The 19,206-nt window shown below is 43.9% G+C and overlaps 2 protein-coding genes across 2 annotated transcripts in view; one reads left to right on the forward strand and one right to left on the reverse strand.

Moving 5' to 3' along the window:
* The window catches only part of LOC129869342 (zinc finger protein GLIS1-like), a 158,630-nt gene extending 144,682 nt beyond the window's left edge, over window positions 1-13,948 (forward strand). The window contains exons 9-11 of the mRNA XM_055943675.1: window positions 11,048-11,184; window positions 12,580-12,738; window positions 13,051-13,948. Of these exons, the coding sequence (XP_055799650.1) occupies window positions 11,048-11,184; window positions 12,580-12,738; window positions 13,051-13,187 (433 nt within the window). The 3' untranslated portion in view covers window positions 13,188-13,948. The remainder of the gene's footprint in view (window positions 1-11,047; window positions 11,185-12,579; window positions 12,739-13,050) is intronic.
* A 70-nt stretch (window positions 13,949-14,018) lies between these two features.
* LOC129811040 (elongation of very long chain fatty acids protein 4-like) lies at window positions 14,019-18,786 on the reverse strand. The gene is made up of 8 exons (XM_055862150.1): window positions 18,744-18,786; window positions 18,254-18,317; window positions 17,542-17,729; window positions 17,214-17,294; window positions 17,065-17,121; window positions 16,523-16,637; window positions 15,321-15,448; window positions 14,019-14,980 (listed from the first exon to the last, which is right to left on the reverse strand). Exons 2-8 carry the CDS (start codon window positions 18,309-18,311, stop codon window positions 14,813-14,815), a joined length of 795 nt encoding a protein of 264 aa, XP_055718125.1. The 5' UTR covers window positions 18,312-18,317; window positions 18,744-18,786; the 3' UTR covers window positions 14,019-14,812.
* Window positions 18,787-19,206: the final 420 nt, after the last annotated feature.

Here is a 19,206-nt window from a genome sequence, read left to right on the forward strand (position 1 = left end):
GTGTTGATTGTATTTAGTAGAGGCCCAGTTCTAACAAGATTCCCTTTTTCGAAATACATGTTGGCTAGAATTACAATATAGTGATATAATACTAGTACAATACCTACAGTATTTTATTTTGTGGCATTGGAGTATGATAAGTGCAGTGCTAACTAGGCTCCTCAATGTTTAGCATATAGTGATGCTAACAGAGCGCTAGCTACCGTCTGTTCCATTGAAGAGGCACTAAGTCCTGCTGCAGATTATCAAACACATTTCCCACTCTGGCTGCTCTCTCTCTCTAGGTTTACTTCAGTTCCTCGGAGAGAGATCAGGTCCAACTTTTATTTTCTCTCTCTCTTTCTCTCTCTCTTGGTCTTGGTCTCCCTCTCTCTCTCTCTCTCTCTTTATCTCTCTCTTGGTCTCGGTCTCCTCTGTCTCTGTCTCTGTCTCTGTCTCTGTCTCTGTCTCTGTCTCTCTCTCTGTCTCTCTCTCTCTCTCTCTCTCTTTCTCTCTTGGTCTCAGTCTCCTCTCTCTCTTGGTCTCTGTCTCCTCTCTCTCTCTCTCTTTCTTTCTCTCTGGGTCTCGGTCTCCTCTCTCTCTCTCTCTCTCTCTCTCTCTCTCTCTCTCTCTCTCTATATATATATCTCTCCTTCTGTCTCTAGGTCTCGGTCTCCTTCTCTCTCTCTCTCTCTCTCGGTCTCGGTCTCCTCTCTCTCTGTCTCTCTCTCTCTTTCTTTCTTTCTTTCTCTCTTGGTCTCGGTCTCCTCTCTCTCTTGGTCTCGGTCTCCTCTCTCTCTCTCTCTCTCTATCTATCTCTCTATCTCTCCTTCTCTCTCTTGGTCTTGGTCTCCTCTCTCTCTCTCTCTCTCTCTCTCTCTCTCTCTCTCTCTCTCTCCTTCTCTCTCTAGGTCTCGGGCTCTCTCTCTCTCTCTCTCTCTCTCTCTCTCTCTCTCTCTCTCTCTCTCTCTCTCTCTCTCTCTCTCCTCTCTCTCTCTCCTCTCTCTCTCTCTCTCTCTCTCCTTCTCTCTCTAGGTCTCGGGCTCTCTCTCTCTCTCTCTTCTCCTCTCTCTCTCTCTCTCTCTCTCTCTCTCTCTCTCTCTCTCTCTCTCTCTCTCTCTCTCTCAGCATGTTTCCTATTAATGTCTATGATTTCCCCGGAGATCCAGCAGAGCACAGTAACAAAGCCAACGTGTTGTCAGGAGGCACTGTGTGTACTGTACAAAACAACCAGAGGGAGAGAAAGTGAAAAAACGTTTCACCGTTAAAAAACATTTTGAGGCAATGGGGAGATACAATCAAGCATTGCAAAAAAGTGTAACAAAAGAAGAGTTTTACATAAGCATGGTTTGTGTGTGTGTGTGTGTGTGCGTGCTGTTGTTGTTAGGCCAAGCCCTTTCTGGAAGGTGCTGTGTTTTGTCAAACATTAAAACAGCAGGAATAGAACAGTATAATTATAATGTGGTTTCAGGATTCCTTGGTAAGTAGTACTACATACACACACAATTACTGCCACTGGGAGAGATATGCAAAGTGTGTTGTTAGGATATTGTAACACCAGTTAGACAACACACGCATACAGTTGAAGTTTACGTACACTTAGGTTGGAGTCATTAAAACTCGTTTTTCAACCACTCCACAAATTTATCAAACTATAGTTTTGGCAAGCCATTTAGGACGTCTACTTTGTGCATGACACAAGTCATTTTTCCAACAATTGTTTACAGACACATTATTTCACTTATAATTCACTGTATGACAGTGAAGTTTACATACACTAAGTTTACATACACTAGGTCAGAAGTTTACATACACTAAGTTGACTGTGCCTTTAAACATCTTAGAAAATTCCAGAAAATGATGTCATGGCTTTAGAAGCTCCTGGTAGGCTAATTGACATCATTTGAGTAAATTGGAGGTGTACCTGTGGATGTATTTCAAGGCCTACCTTCAAACTCAGTGCCCCTTTGCTTGACATCATTGGACAATCACAAGAAATCAGCCAAGACCTCAGAAAAAAATTGTAGACCTCCACAAGTCTGGTTTATCCTTGGGAGCAATTTCCAAACGCCTGAAGGTACCACATTCATATGTACAAACAATAGTACGCAAGTATAAACACCATGGGACCACGCAGCCATCATACCGCTCAGGAAAGAGACTCGTTCTTTTTTCTAGAGATGAACGTACTTTGGTGCGAAAATTGCAAGTCAATCCCAGAACAAAGGACCTTGTGAAGATGCTGGAGGAAAGAGGTACAAAAGTATCTATATCCACAGTAAAACGAGTCCTATATCGACATAACCTGAAAGGCCGCTCAGCAAGGAAGAAGCCACTGCTCCAAAACCGCCATAAAAAAGCCAGACTACGGTTTGCAACTGCACATGGGGACAAAGAGCATACTTTTTGAAGAATGTCCTCTGGTCTGATGAAACAAAAACAGAACTGTTTGGCCATAATGACCATCGTTATGTTTGGAGGAAAAAGGGGGGTGCTTGCAATCCAAAGAACACCATCCCAACCATGAAGCACGGGGGTGGCAGCATCATGTTGTGGGGGTGCTTTGCTGCAGGAGGGGCTGGTGCACTTCACAAAACAGATGGCATCATGAGGGGGGGAAATTATGTGGATATATTGAAGCAACATCTCAAGACATCAGTCAGGAAGTTAAAGCTTGGTTGCAAATGGGTCTTCCAAATGAACAATGACCCCAAGCATACTTCCAAAGTTGTGGCAAAATGGCTTAAGGACAACCAAGGCAAGGTATTGGAGTGGCCCTCACAAAGCCCTGACCTCAATCCTATAGAAAATGTGTGGGCAGAACTGAAAAAGCGTGTGCGAGCAAGGAGGTCTACAAACCTGACTCAGTTACACCAGCTCTGTCAGGAGGAATGGGCCAAAATTCACCCAACTTATTGTGGGAAGGTTGTTGAAGGCTACCCGAAACGTTTGACCCAAGTTAAACAATTTAAAGGCAATGCTACCAAATACTAATTGAGTGTATGTAAACTTCTGACCCACTGGGAATGTAATGAAAGAAATAAAAGCTGAAATAAATCATTCTCTCCACTATTATTCTGACATTTCACATTCTTAAAGTAAAGTGGTGATCCTAACTGACCTAAAACAGGGCATTTTTATTAGGATTAAATGTCAGGAATTGTGAAAAACTGATTTGAAATGTATTTAACTAAGGTGTATGTAAACTTCCGACTTCAACTGTACACACACACACACACACACACACACACACACACACACACACACACACACACACACACACACACACACACACACACACACACACACACACACACACACACACACACACACACACACACACACACACACACACACACCAACATGATGAGATATTGGAAGTGAGTCAGGGGTCAGTGTTTTCAGTAAGGTTGATGAGGACCATCTGAAGTATACCACTGTGAGTGGATGATGTGAGTGGAGAAATCTTCCTAAGTTTCCATACAAATGAAGATCAAGTGCCTAGGTGATTGTTCTTGTCCACGCCTGTCTCTTTGCCCACCCAATGCTCCTACTTGTATGTCTGTGATGCGATGACAGCGTTTCATTGCGAGATTTGCAGCAATTTGTGGATTTTCATCAAGTTTATCAAATTGCGATACCTGACCAAAAATGCATGTACTATACACATACATACAGTAACTGTACCGATTTATCTGGCCATCTGAGAGAGAGAGAGAGAGAGCTGTGCCAGGACCTACAACAAGCTTGGTATGAAACGTCTACTCACATTTGCCTGAAGATTGAGCATTTGATTTACATGTTTAAAGTCTTGAGTATACAGGCCGCTGCCAAAGTCAATAGCCGTGCAGCACTTGTTTTTCCCAAACGGTTTAGCAGGACATTCAACATTTTGACAAAATTATCTAACTAACCTGACTCTAGTGCTGCGGCAGCTTCTGACCTCATAGTTAAATGTGTTTACTCTGGCTCAAATGGGCCATTTAGACAAATTTGACTTTGTAAATATCAGTGTCATTTTTCTGAAGCTGATATTAAAATATGCCAGTTAAAATATGATTTCTGTGATCCGTGGCATGCATATGGAGCTCGGAGCAGGAGCTAGAGACACTCGGGGCTTCTCTCACAGACACGGCCATTCTACAGTTGGTGAGGGGCTTGTAAGCGACGATGGGTGGTAAAGGTTGTTATTCAGTGTCTCTTTACCATATGCCGTTCTATAATTACAGGGGCGGGGCAGACAGAATTTTCCCCGTGTATTGATATTAGAGCCCCTCGGCAAATATTAGTTTGACATGGTTTGATACCTTGTGGAGTACAAGGAACTGTGATTGACACAATCTAATTGAATTAGAGTGGCTGCAGAGACAGCATTACGAGATACGGTTCTGAAGGGAGACAGTCATTCATAGTCAGCGAGTAACTCAATGCCATCAATCCATCCATCCCTCCCTCCATTCATTATCACCCCTAAATCATCTGCACAGAGTATCAATCTCCCAAGTCAAACAAAAACATTCCATCATAGTCATTAATTCAACAGACAGGCCGGAGTCATATATACGTTTCTGGACGTGGTAGTAGTAGGACTAGTCGTGGTTTTCAACTGCCTTTGCTAAATGGCTGATTCAAAGAACAATTCAGACAATTCAAAGTCAAAATCCCTTCACCAGGGATGTATGTAGTGTTTCAGTGTTTCCTCCAGTGTTTTCAGAGGTTATCTCACTAAAACTAACAGAGAGCTTTTATCGTCCCAGGAAAAGCTCATTGACTGCTTCGTCTTGGGCCGTAGGGTTTGCTTAGCTCAGCGCGGCCCGTCTCTCACGCGTGGCTTTAGCGCGCTAACCAGAACCAGGCGCGTTCCCAGCGTCCCGCGCCCATGCCCATCCATCAGAGGGGCTTAATGGTGGGCCGCCGAGGGGGGACGGAAGGGGATCTGATCCATGGTCCCCAGTGGGACAGGAAGGGCAGGTGAAGGAAGACGAACGAGGAGCAAAGCAACTTTCTTCATGAATCTTCATCCTGAGCATCCATCTCTTTTCTGTCTTTCTTCCCATCTTTCCATTGCCCTCAACCCTGTAGACAGAACCAAGCCTTAGAGGACAGATCCTAGAACAGCGAAGGATTGCGTCACTGCCAATTGTATTTTTTGCTTGTTATAGATTTTATACAACCTGACAGATAGTCCAGTGCTGATAACGTCCATGTCCTCCTTACATACCTGCGTGTGTTGTAGGAATGTGAATCATTTTGACTGGATTGTTTTTAGCCCCAGGGTGATGTTACAGTGTCCAGGTGGGAATGCATAGTCCTGATCCGTTTGCTCTGTCGTAGAAGTTCTTGAAGCCAAGTTTATTGCGGGGCCTCAGTCTATGTCTACTGAATCAAATCGTATTCCCGGAATCAAATCAAAGTTTATTTGTCACGTGACCCGAATACAACAGGTGTAGACTTTACAGTGAAATGCTTACTTAAAAGCCCTATCCAACAGTGCCATTTCTAAGAAAAAAATAGGTATTAGGTAAACAGATAAGTAATAGATAAGTAAAGGGGGGTACCGGTACAGAGTCAATGTGCGGTTAGTCGGGCTAATTGAGGTAATATGTACATGTAGGGGGGGGGGGGGGGGGACACACAATGCAAATAGCCCGGGTAGCCATTTGATCAGGAGTCTTATGGCTTGGGGGTAAAAGCTGTTGAGAAGCTTTTTGTCCTAGACTTGGTACTCTAGTACCGCTTGCCATGCGGTAGCAGAGAGAACGGTCTATGAGTGGGGTGGCTGGGGTCTTTGACAATTTTTAGGGCCTTCCTCTGACACCGCCTGGTGTAGAGGTCCTGGATGGCAGGCAGCTTAGCCCCAGTGATGTACTGGGCCGTATGCACTACCATCTGTAGTGCCTTACGGTCAGAGGCAGAGCAGTTGCGGTACCAGGAAGTGATGCAACCAGTCAGGATGCTCTCGATGGTGCAGCTGTAGACCCTTTTGAGGATCTGAGGACCCATGCCAAATCTTTTCAGTCTCCTGAAGGGGAATAGGTTTTGTCATGCCCTCTTCACGACTGTCTTGGTGTGCTTGAACCATTCTAGTTTGTTGGTGATGTGGACACCAAGGAACTTGAAGCTCTCAACCTGCTCCACTACAGCCCTGTCGATGAGAATGGGGGTGTGCTCGGTCCTCCTTTTCCTGTAGTCCCCAATCATCTCATTTGTCTTGATTACGTTGAGGGATAGGTTGTTATTCTGGCACCACCCAGCCAGGTCTCTGACCACCTCCCTATAGGCTGTCTCATCGTTTTCGGTGATCAGGCCTACCACTGTTGTGTCGTCTGCAAACTTAATGATGGTGTTGGAGTCGTGCCTGGCCATGGAGTCGTGGGTGAACAGGGAGCACATGAGGGGACTGAGCACGCAACCCTGAGGGCCTACAGTGTTGAGGATCAGCGTGGCAGATATGTTGCTACCTACCCTCACCACCTGGGGGCGGCCCGTCAGGAAGTCCAGGATCCAGTTGCAGAGGGAGGTGTTTAGTCCCAGGATCCTTAGCTTAGTGATGAGCTTTGAGGGCACTATGGTGTTGAACGCTGAGCTGTAGTCAATGAATAGCATTCTCACGTAGGTGTTCCCTTTGTCCAGGTGGGAAAGGGCAGTGTGGAGTGCAATAGAGATTGCATCATCATGTTCACTTTGACGTATTACCTTAGTCATATTCACTCAGTAGTATACGTTAGGTTAACTGTGTCATATTCACTAAATCAGGTAAATTGAGTCACAGTCGCTGAGCCATAGTCTATCCTACTATCCTATCCTCTATGTACTATTGCCAGTAATCTGAGTCAAAGCTTATCTGGCTGAATGCTCCGAGCAGTGAGGTCCCTCAAACACTTGGCCCTCAGTTCTTTTACACTCACCCCGTCAATCTGAAACCCTCACCCCAACATCTAACCCCAGCCCTCGTCATCCCGCCCCTGATCTCGACCAATAGCCAATAGCCTATCTGTTAATAGCTTCTATGTGAATCTTTCAGGGGTCAGGGGTTAAACGACTCCTTCACAGCCGGTTGGAAAAAGGCAGTAATGACAGGAGGAGGAGGAGAAGGAGGATGGAGGATTATCAGGGAAGGTGAATACCAGGGGAGAGATTTATACTCGGCGCAGCATATGAAAGATTCCCCTCATTCCTTGAGCCTGAGCGTGAGGCAGCTGGCAGTGATTAGCGTATGATTCACTTTAGCTGCACAGAGAGGCTGCTTGTAAAAATATGAACAGTACAACTGTTTCCTGAGTTTGTGCTGACAGCAGCTCCCGGGGGAGCGCCGCTCTCCGCAGAAACACATGGCCGCGGCACTGGGCCCGTGCCAATGGACGGATTAGCCGCGCTAGCCGCTAGCAAGCGTTCTAATGCTCCAATGCTAACGCTAGGCAGGGAGAAGACGTTGGTTCGACACTGCGCTGGTTCAAATGGTTCCGTGTGTGTTCAGTGGAGAGGCGTGTGGCTCTCTAAGCTCAAGAGGCAGGAGAGCGACAGAGAGCGTTTGCTTTAGGATACGTGGTAGCGTAAGAGGAGGCGCCTGAGTCCGTGGTTCGTGCATGGTGAGGTTTTAAATAGAGAGGTCTATGTTGGACACAGTCTAAATACCTATCTCTAACACGGCTTTCTTTTACTCGCCTTATTTATTCACGTATGTATCCTTTATTTAACCAGGTGATGCCCATTGAGATAAGAATCTATTTTTCAAGGGAGCCCTGGCTGTGCCTGAAACATAATCTGTTCCTGTGGGGTGAAGAAAGGCTGTGCCAGGTGGTAGCACTGGGTGGTACTGCCCTAGCTCTCTCACACAGTTCGAGCTATGTCATCCTGGCGTTAGAGGTGAGCAGTCATCTGAGGGCTCCACTGCCTCCGGCAACTCTCTGTCATCACATTCACAGAGCCCGTACTGCAAACCACATGCATCCATCCACGGCACATAGTAACACAGCAACAGTTTATGTGTTGGCGTTCTTGAAACGCAACTGGAAAAGGGTACTAAGTGGCTGTTGAATATTTGTGAGGAGATTGGGCCTCTTTATGGAGATTTGTGTCTTACTGGTCTGGATATCTGTTTTGTTAAAAGCTAGGTGCTGGGAGCAGAGCAGAAATGGGATATTCGTTTCTGCAAATGGACTAAGTACAATTATTTTTCTAATAAATCTTCAAGAAATAGGCATGATTATTTGGGGGGGTTGAAATGCACTCAGAAGACATCTTAAATGTATCACCCAGATCTCCTTTAATACTGACAAGGGCCTACTGGGTTTTGTACAGTTGATATCGGAGGTTTACATACACTTAGGTTGGAGTCATTGAAACTCGTTTTTCAACCACTCCACAAATTTCTTGTTAACATACTATAGTTTTGGCAAGTTGGTTAGGACATCTACTTTGTGCATGACACAAGTAATTTTTCCAACAATTGTTTACAGACAGATTATTTCACTTATAATTCACTGTATCACAATTCCAGTGGGTCAGAAGTTTACATACACTAAGTTGACTGTGCCTTTAAACAGCTTGAAAAATTCCAGAAAATTATGTGCTTTAGAAGCTTCTGATAGGCTAATTGACATAATTTGAGTCAATTGGAGGTGTACCTGTTGATGCATTTCAAGGCCTACCTTCAAACTCAGTGCCTCTGCTTGACATCATGGGACAATCAAAAGAAATCAGCCAAGACCTCAGGAAAAAAAATTGTAGACCTCCACAAGTCTGGTTCGTCCTTGGGAGCAATTTCCAAACACCTGAAGGTACCACGTTCATCTGTACAAACAATAGTACGCAAGTATAAACACCATGGGACCACGCAGCCGTCATACCGCTCAGGAAGGAGACTCGTTCTGTCTTCTAGAGATGAACTTACTTTGTGCGAAAAGTGCAAATCAATCCCAGAACAACAGCAAAGGACCTTGTGAAGATGCTGGAGGAAAGAGGTACAAAAGTATCTATATCCACAGTAAAACGAGTCCTATATCGACATAAACTGAAAGGCCGATCAGCATGGAAGAAGCCACTGCTCCAAAACCGCCATAAAAAAGCCAGACTACGGTTTGCAACTGCACATGGGGACAAAGATCGTACTTTTTGGAGAAATGTCTTCTGGTCTGATGAAACAAAAACAGAACTGTTTGTCCATAATGACCATCTTTATGTTTGGAGGAAAAAGGGGGGAGCCTTGCAAGCCGAAGAACACCATCACAACCGTGAAGCACGGGGTGGCAGCATCATGTTGTGGGGGTGCTTTGCTGCAGGAGGGACTGGTGCACTTCACAAAATAGATGGCATCATGAGGCAGGAAAATTATGTGGATATATTGAAGCAACATCTCAAGACATCAGTCAGGAAGTTAAAGCTTGGTCGCAAATGGGTCTTCCAAATGGACAATGACCCCAAGCATACTTCCAAAGTTGTGGCAAAATGGTTTAAGTACAACAAAGTCAAGGTATTGGAGTGGCCATCACAAAGCCCTGACCTCAATCCCATAGAAAATGTGTGGGCAGAACTGAAAAAAGTGTGTGCGAGCAAGGAGGCCTACAAACCTGACTCAGTTACACCAGCTCTGTTGGGTGAATTTGGCCCATTCCTCCTAACTTATTATGGGAAGGTTGTGGAAGGCTACCCGAAACGTTTGACCAAAGTTAACCAAATACCAAATACTAATTGAGTGTATGTAATCTTCTGACCCACTGGGAATGTGGTGAAAGAAATAAAATTTGAAATAAATCATTCTCTCTACTATTATTTTGACATTTCACATTCTTAAAATAAAGTGGTGATCCTGACTGACCTAAGACAGGGATTTCTACTCGGATTAAATGTCAGGAATTGTGAAAAACCGAGTTTAATTATATTTGGCTAAGGTGTATGTAAACTTCCGACTTCAACTGTATATTGTAGAATGCTACAAAAAAATAATCTGCCATTTCCTGTTGTTGGAAATGTAAATGACTGGACACAACAAGAAGAGGTTAGATTAAAAAGTGGAGAGAGTGCAGCTTTCTGAATAGGTAGAAGAACTGAATGGATGACATCAAATTGATGCTTTCTGTGACAGTATTTCTGTAAGGTTCCTGGGACAGTATTTATGTAAGAGCATATGGTATCCTTTTGACAATCTGCTGTCATAACGCTTGAATGCAATAGAAGTTCACCAAAAACCCACTGCGTTCCATGACTTCTTTCACGTGGATTGCAGGTTTTTCCAACGTACTAACAGCGCAACCATGTTTCGAATTCAAATGGCTGGAACAAGTTCCCATCTGGTAGTTATAACTCTATTTTAAAAAGCAATTCATCCCCATGTTGTTGTTTTCCTTCCTCTGTGAAATGCAGTGCACTCAATGCAAAGTGTGACCCTTTGAAGTGTGAACTGAAGAACGTGGGAAATACACTCCACAGATCTTTCGGGTGTTTGGCACAGTCCCGTCTAGTTGGCGCTATTCTGCTTAACGTTTCTAACCATTTGCTTGCACACATCTGTGTCTAATACCACCACGGACAACGCTTTATTTACTTCATCACAATCCAGAAAGCCTTACGAGGAAGCATTGGTCGTTGCTTGCCCGCCCCGAGCCGTTCTGTCACAAACATGTCATGCTCATATGCCATCTCTAAAATATTGGAGAAAGTAAACACGAATAGGCTTTCTCCTCCCAGGCCACAAGGCAAGGAGTTAAAGGAAACGGGGAGCTTGGTTTCAGTCGAATGCACGCTCTCGTGTTTGTTGACTTTAGATCGTAACATGTGATAGGTGGAGGAAGTTTCCATTTACTGACTACAGTACATACAGTACAACATGTGTTCTTCAGAGGGGTGTTCGGGACTCTTTAACTGCCCCAGTGTGTCGGTTAGATCACGTGTTGCTGAGTACGTAGCACTTTGATGAAGTAAGACGTTTGATTCAAAGAATCATACGTTAACCCCAGTTGTTAGAGTGTACACGGGAAATCATTGTCTTGATGCGCTTGAGCATCTGATTATGCACAAATATTTGGAAATTAGACAATGAATTCTGTCTCTCACTCTCGCTCTCCTGCAGGGTGCCGGGTCCTCTCCTCTCCCCAGGGATGAAGGGTACAGGCACTCCTCCCCTGGAGAAGCAGCAGCAGCAGCAACAGCACATCCACCCCCACCACAAGCCCTACTCTCATTACCACCACCAGGCTGCCAGTGACGGTAAGATCAGCCCTGACCAGAGTCAATTTCAACCCAACTGGACTATTTAGTGGGCTGGAAGCCTCCGAGCATTGGTTAAAGATTAAAATGTGTTTTACGCTATAGACTCAACTTTCTGTCATGTAGAATAGATCATGCAAGCAGTTCTACGCAATACATTTCTAACGGCACCTTTTAAAACATTCCATTCCATGGAATAGGCCTCGCACTTTACCGCCATATAAACATGAAAGGACACAAGTAGAGGAAGCAGTGTCGTAGAATTGGGACGCGGCCCGTAGGTCTGTCAGAGCGTTTAGCGTTGTGCAGAGAGAGAAGATTGCTGTCAGAGAGACAGAGCAGGCGAAACCACAGGCGGAAGCCTCCTCTGCTCTGAATTAGCCAACAAAACGCTGCCTTCTGTAGTCAGCTGTCTCTCTCTCTCAGAGCTCCACCAAGGCTGCTCTAGTTAGCTGTCACTCCAGACCCGCTCCCTAATGCCTTAAACACAGTTTTCCCTGTTAAAGATCTACGCATGGACGTCTCTCAAACCACGCTGTGGTCGGGGAGTTGCATAAAGCGCTCCAGAAATGGGCTGCTTTCACATTATCATTACTTGAGTAGAAAAAGAGAAGGGTACAATTGACAAACGCTACCACTGAGGAACTGGAAGAGTTAGCGCGCTAACACAAATGTAGCGTTATAATAACTCGAAGCCACACAGTATATGGAATCACTTTGCAAACATAATAATCACTCCTTAACATACCGTATTGTATGGTCACAAGAAATGCCCCTTTCATACACTTTTATTTCCTTTTCTCCCCCTCTCTTTACCTCACTCTTACTTACAGTTGTGGCTGCTTTGCGTGATGTATTGTTGTCTCTACCTTCTTGCCCTTTGTGCTGTTGTCTGGGCCCAATAATGTTTGTACCCTGTTTTGTGCTGCTACCATGTTGCGCTGCTAACATGTTGTTGTCATGTTGGGTTGCTACCGTGGTGTGTTTTCATGTGATGCTGCCATGCTATGTTGTTGTCTTAGGTCTCTCTTTATGTAGTGGTGTGTTGTCTCTCTTGTGCTGATGTGTGTTTTGTCCTATATTTTTATTTCATTTATTTTTATTTTTAATCTCCCGCCCCCGCAGGAGGCCTTTTGCCTTTTGGTAGGCCGTCATTGTAAATAAGAATTTGTTCCAAACTGACTTGCATAGTTAAATAAAGGTTAAATAAATCAATCAAATGAATAAATAGAGATAGATTGACTAAAACAGGCAATCCCATTCAAGTCTTTGGGTCTTACAGCCATATTTAGTGTATCCATAAGTGTTCCAGTTAAATTGCCATGGGGTGAAGGGCTTTTCCCATTCTAGTCATTCTATTTGAATTCTTCACTCTCTCCTTCCTTCTCTCTGTAGATTACCAAGGCAGCTTTCAGAGCTGCTTCCATTTTGGAGACTCCTACAGAATGGAGCAGTCTGTGAGTGGTGTTCACTTACCAGCGGACTCACATGGCTACAATTCCCACCAACACAACGGCTTCCACATGTCCAGCACCAGCGGTGGCTCTGCGGCAGGTGAGACTGTAGGATATATCACCTGCACTTCCTCCCTTTCATCCTCCTCCTCTGACATTTTATGTGCTTCCCTGTCATTATTCTCCATCTCACCCCTTTTTATGCAATTGAGTGTTTATTCTGTCTTTTTGCCTACTTCTTCACTTCCTAAACAAGCAGTATCTTGTATGTGCCTGTGTGATAAAGCAATTTCAGAATTTTTAAAGACAGAATTTGAAGATATCTTGATGTCGGGTTAGATTATGCACACTCACACACCTAAGCGTAGCATCAAAGCTTGTGTCTAAGGAGTCGTGACTTCTCCTCCCTCAGGCTTCAGCTTGGCCCAGGACCTCCAGGGGCCAGGGGGGTGCCAGTTCTCCTCCAGCCCAGAGGAGAGCATCTTCTTCCAGGTGAACAGCTTCGACCGCAGCCTGAGCCAGATGTCCTCTGTCTACACAGAGACATAGAGGACCGGTTGCTGCCCTATGTACCGCTATACTGGCCTCTCATGGAATATGCATTTCAATAGTCTGAAGTGGTAGCCTTTCCTTGGTCTCCGTTCGAGTTTGTACTGATCTAGAGAAAACAAGCTGAGTGAAAGCAAGCCAATCGGAAGCTTCCAGACCTCTGTGTTGCTTTTCTTGTTAGATCAGGGTGGATGAAGGGAAGGGGGACTAGGAAAGGCCATTTTAGAGTATTGAGACTCTAGTATAATAAGTTATTCCATGGTTCCGCAGGTCAATGGTCATCCTTTGTATCTTTTTCTACTGCTCTGAAAGAACTGTCGTAACTCTGTAGTACGCCAGAGCTCCCTACAGCTCTGCCCGAACAGATACCACATGGACTCAAGACGCATCCAAATGGACACATTTCAACATGACCTATTCCAGAACTCCCTCTTTCTCTCTCCTTCTGTCTCTACATCATTCAATCTACTAAGAACTGAAATGTAGACAAATATATATCATTTTGCCGTGTTTTTAACAGTGGAAAAAAAAATGTATTGTTTGCATTCCTTTATTTGTTTTTTTTGTGTTTGTTTATTTGTTTGAATTGTCTTAAGATATTTCTGGATGGTAAATGGTGGTGGATGGTCATTCGTGAAATATTCTGGAACACAGTCAAATCTACTTTATCATGTGTATAAATGTACAGTTTGTTTAAAGCGATCTTCTGAATGTTTGTTATTCCCAAGTTTAAGAAATAAATACTATTACAATAATACAAATGGTGACTCTTTTCTTCTTACGGTGGTATGCGCATCCATGGAACTATCACAGGTGCAGGGTAATGCCATGTCATAGTAAAAGAAGAAGACCATTTTAATTATGGGAGCATTCAAATAAAACAGTGTTCAGGTATTCTTCTCATTTTCCTATGATCCTTACTTAGTGTTATTACATGGTTATAGCACAAAGTCATGATCCTTGCCTAATTACAAGTTTCAAATAACTAAAGCACAATATATCTGCTATAATGTGAAATGTGCCCAACATATAACCAGCAGCCCCTCATAAAGTCGTGTATACATATGGGAATGTTCAAGTGGCAGACAAATTAGACAGTGGCGAACAGTTTGACACGCGGGTAAGTGAAGCCCCAACCATAGACCGACTCTGCCCTCTTGTGGGCATTCTCAAATGCTGCAAGCAGGCTTACAAACCAAGACGTTTCACGCTAACAATCTGAAAAGTAATGCCGTTGTATTGAGACAACCTGCAAAATGTCTCCTCTAACTCTATACTTAAGTTGCATACGTGACAAACAAAAATACCCATGTCAGTCTCTATCCTTTCAATGAATGAGAAAGATGTTTTAATTGGTTCACAGCCAGTCAAGGCCATCAATAACGCACTGGGCACACACTGGTTGAATCAACGTTGTTTCCACGCAATTTAAATGAAATTACTTTGAACCAATGTGGAGTAGACGTTAAATTGACGTCTGCCCAGAGGGAAGTAGATACCAGAGGGAACATTGTAGAATGCTTCACAAAAATAGCGCATCTCAAGATACTGTTTAAAAATACATTTGACAGTGAATTTAATTTGGGTACAGCAAGACACAGTGAGTGCATGATTGTCCATAACCTTCATGTCTTTTTGCTCTTCCTGTTGAGGTAGCTCTGATAGTAGAAGTTGCTGAAGAGAGCAATGAGACTGACACAGTAGGCAAACACCACAGCGTTCATGGAGTCTGGGAAGTCGCACTCAGTGAAGAGGTTGTAGCCAGTGTGAGTGGTCAACAGGACAAACTGGAGCTGAAACACCAGTCGGGAGAACATTGGTTGGGGTTCAGAAAGTTTTCAGATACGTTATACACTATATCCATTCATAGACTGTAACATGATCTGTTTTGTACCAATACCCTAAACTCCCAAAGAATCTTATCCACAGACTCAAAGGGCCAGTTTCCTGGACACAGATTAAGCCTAGTCCTGGATTAAAAAGCATGCTCAAAGAAGTTTCTCCATTGAAATAGGTTTTTCATCCACGATCAGGCTTAATCTAGGTTCAGGATACGAGGCCCAAGTGCAAGCCTACCCACTTTATGTTTAAGCCCTACTAGATGTATGCAGAGCGGAAGCTAAAGCCACTAACCAGCTGCAGTGAGGTCAGATAGCGCTTCCACCATAAGTACTTCTGCGTGTGAGGCCCCAGGGCAGCCAGTCCGTAGTAGGAGTACATCACGATGTGCACAAAGGTATTGAGCAGGCCGATGAAGAACGCTATGAGGAGACAGAGGAACACGAAACATCTCAGCCATCTGCTGCACGACCTCTACGTCATGAAAGTTTTGGACAATTTGCTATAGGATACCATTGTGATACTACTATGAATATTCTCCCAGGTAATGAGAAGTGCCAACCCGGGGAGTTGATAACAAAATGTTATACGATGTTAATGAAGCAGGTATTGAACAAATCTATGGCATTAACAAGTATGGCCCAGAGTTTTTCCTGGTCAGGCCATGTGATCAGGAAAAACTCCTGGGCTGCGGTCCAAACACTTAAAAGACACACCCTATCCCCTCAGCCCTCAAATTAAGTGGACACTTCTGATGAAGTATCATGACGTCTGAGAGAGTGTACACTTGCAGGGCTGGGGGCGAGGGAGGAAGGAATGATTTTTAAATGGACCACACTTGGCCGGAAATTCGTCACTCGTTCATCCCGCGATGATTGTGTTTTCAGCCACCGGTAGTTTGGGGGTGCTTTATATGCGCTACAGTCAATTATGAGTGCTTGTCTACTTATATTAAATATACAATTATAATATAAGCCTACTGTATGATAGCTAGCAAATGAATTAACTAACTAACATTAGCCTGCCTAGCTGGAACTTCTGAAGAAGGAAAATGTTTTATTTCTACAATTTCTAAAAGCTAACCAAACAAAAACATATGTACTTTTTACGAGACGTGTTTGTGCCGTCATGTGCATTAGTAGCACAATTTCTAACTTATTTGCATTCGTTTTTACTTACACTTGTATGTTGACTTCTCCATTGATGTTGTTTTTACGTTTTCGCTGACTTTTCTTCGTGGATGTACAATCGTAGTGAATTGAATTTTGGGGAGTTTCAGGCCCCGGAGTGAACATCATTGTACACTCGCAAAGACGACTAAAAACGAGGGCTGAGGGGCTTACGTTGCAAACTTCCCTTGCTTGGCTAATCATTTGGACCGCCCTCCAAGATGGCAACGGGGATTCCCCCAAGGGCATAAGGTGAGGGTAAGTGGACGAGGGTGTGTCTTTTAAATGTTTAGACCGCAGCCCTAGTCTTTGTCATGCTAGACTTACATTGACCTCCAGCTAGATACTTGACCCCTGCCCACCAGTTGAAGATCATGGTGCCATGGTGATAGACATGCAGGAAAGTCAGCTGACTGTTCTTCTTCCTCAGGATGAAGAACACCTGCCAATTAAGAGTTTGAAATGGGTTTAGAATGGGCTTCCAGTGTTTCTCTTGACTCTGATGCTAATCCTGGCCTGGGCTATATTCATTAGTGCATACTGTAAGAAAAAGTTTTGGAACGGAAAACATCTTGGCCATGTTCTGTTATAATCTCCACCCGGCACAGCCAGAAGAGGACTGGCCACCCCTCATAGCCTGGTTCCTCTCTAGGTTTCGGCCTTTCTAGGGAATTCTTCCTAGCCACCGTGCTTCTACACCTGCATTGCTTTCTGTTTGGCGTTTAAGGCTGGGTTTCTATGTAAGAAGGGCTATATAAATACATTTGATTTGATTTGATTAAGTAGTCGCTCCCCATTTCAGTACTTTTTCCTCCGTTTGGTGCCTAGTGCATACTGTGAACACGACCCTGACTTTCAATGTGCTTTACCGTGTCAGCCAATTCTATGACCTTGGAGAAGAAAAACCACCAGCATACTTTGGCCATCTGGTGAAGAAAGAGAGTTAGGCCAGTTAGGTCAACTATATCAGGGGTCCAACGGTGGTTGTACAATAGGGAGTGTTCAGATGCACTCTCACCCTCATCGCCAGTGGACTAGTGCTGTAATCCACAGGTTGACACAGGTAACTGTAGTTAGACAGCAAGGACGTGACCAAGAACTGCAACATCAAAACACTTATAAGTCAGGTGAAACATGTCATTATAAAGCCTAATGAGTTCCAGTTCTGTGGCTGCCACACACACACACACACCACACACACCACACACACACACACACACACACACACACACACACACACACACACACACACACACACACACACACACACACACACACACACACACACACACACACACACACACACACACACACACAAACACTTTGATGGGAGTAGGAATACACACCTCATGGAACATGTATACAGACAGGCAGACCATGGCGAAGTTGTAGACAATGAGTACAGCCTTGAGATCAACTGGTTCCCTGCGTTTCATCAGCTTGGGCCCAGCCCAGACCACACCAAGATAGAGGAGGAATATAAAGGCCACTGGCATGGGGGAGTAGACCAGTAGCCATGGGTCTGTCCTTTTATCTGCAACACATCACTGTAGTACTAATACATACAACTGAGTCATATTCACTAGGCACCAAACAGAAGAAAGCGGACTGAAACAGGACGGGCCTACCTGAACTTTCACTTTCTGTTGCAAGATGTTTGGCTACGGTTTGAAACGGAGTGCACTAATGAATACAACCCTGGAGATGGGTTGATTGTATTTGTAGTAGCCTATATTCTGATATCTGTTGACTGTGTGAGGAAGGCTAGTGATGCATGTTCTACAGTGTGTGTATCAATTGCAACTAGATAATCCCATTTTCATGTCAGTCCTGTGATGTACTGTGTTCTTGGCCACAAAGCAGCCATTATGTAAGAATTGGCTGCATTGCAAGCTGTGATACACATCCACCATTTCATTCACTCCCCGTTCACACTATAACACTGTAGGCTTTGTTTTCTCCTGATAAACAGGCTGAAAGAAATGACTGCACTTTTAATTCAAATGCAGTGTATAATAGTAGCCTATCATAAAGACTGTACACAAATTATGCAAATACCTCCATTCTCTAAAATCCACTGGCGCATGGACTGAACGCTTTGCCACGTTGAAGCCATTTGACACTGTTGGAACAGAACGTTGGTCATTGATAATTAACAACGGAGGTCACTCTTTGCATAATCAAGTTGTGAGACAGACCACACAACGACCAAAGTGTATGATTTACACTTTCCCATTTCGCATTCTATATATCTTGGTGAGTCTGATACAATTCACTGAATCACCAAACAATTTGTCAATTTCTTGCACATTAGAGAGGCGCAGTATAACCTCAATGCATCTGACAAGCATTCAGTGGACTTTAAACATTGTTTTAGTACGCAAGTAATCACGTTGTTAGCGTTCATTTAATTAGGCTTCTTTGCGTTTCACGCGCGCCATAAATTCATATAGTTATAAACATCCATATTTGTGAAGATATTTATGTTAAGCTTTTCGCGTGAATAAATAAAATACAGAGCTGTGCTACGGGAATGAACTGCACTTACCCGACTAAAGCGTTGGACTGCTGACAGCGCGCGCTCCACGCAGCATTTTGATTGGACATTGCGACAACAGCTCGTATAGGCGGGTATCGCAAAGTTCTTCGGGAATACGGAAATCGCAGTTCTTATTGACCATTTGAGCTTACGTTCAGCAAGACGAAACCCAAAGGCTTTAGGTAGGCTCCATAAAAATAAACCACATCGTTGTTTTGTTTAAATTATTTTATCGTGCTCAAGATGGAGATGATGGTATGCTAGATATCAACAACAACAAAGACGATACACTGTATCTTCCAGTTTTAGTCTGTCTTCACGTCTTCAGTCTCCTCAATGCATGTGCATCTTTGATTATATCATATGACAGAGGTAAAACGCACCAAAGCATATTTTATGCAACATATAGGAGGCCACTGTTGCAATGTATTATGGAAGGATGAAATAGTATGAATGAATTCATCAAAATAAA

Source organism: Salvelinus fontinalis, chromosome 14, assembly GCF_029448725.1.
Source record: "Salvelinus fontinalis isolate EN_2023a chromosome 14, ASM2944872v1, whole genome shotgun sequence".
Taxonomy (NCBI): domain Eukaryota; kingdom Metazoa; phylum Chordata; class Actinopteri; order Salmoniformes; family Salmonidae; genus Salvelinus; species Salvelinus fontinalis.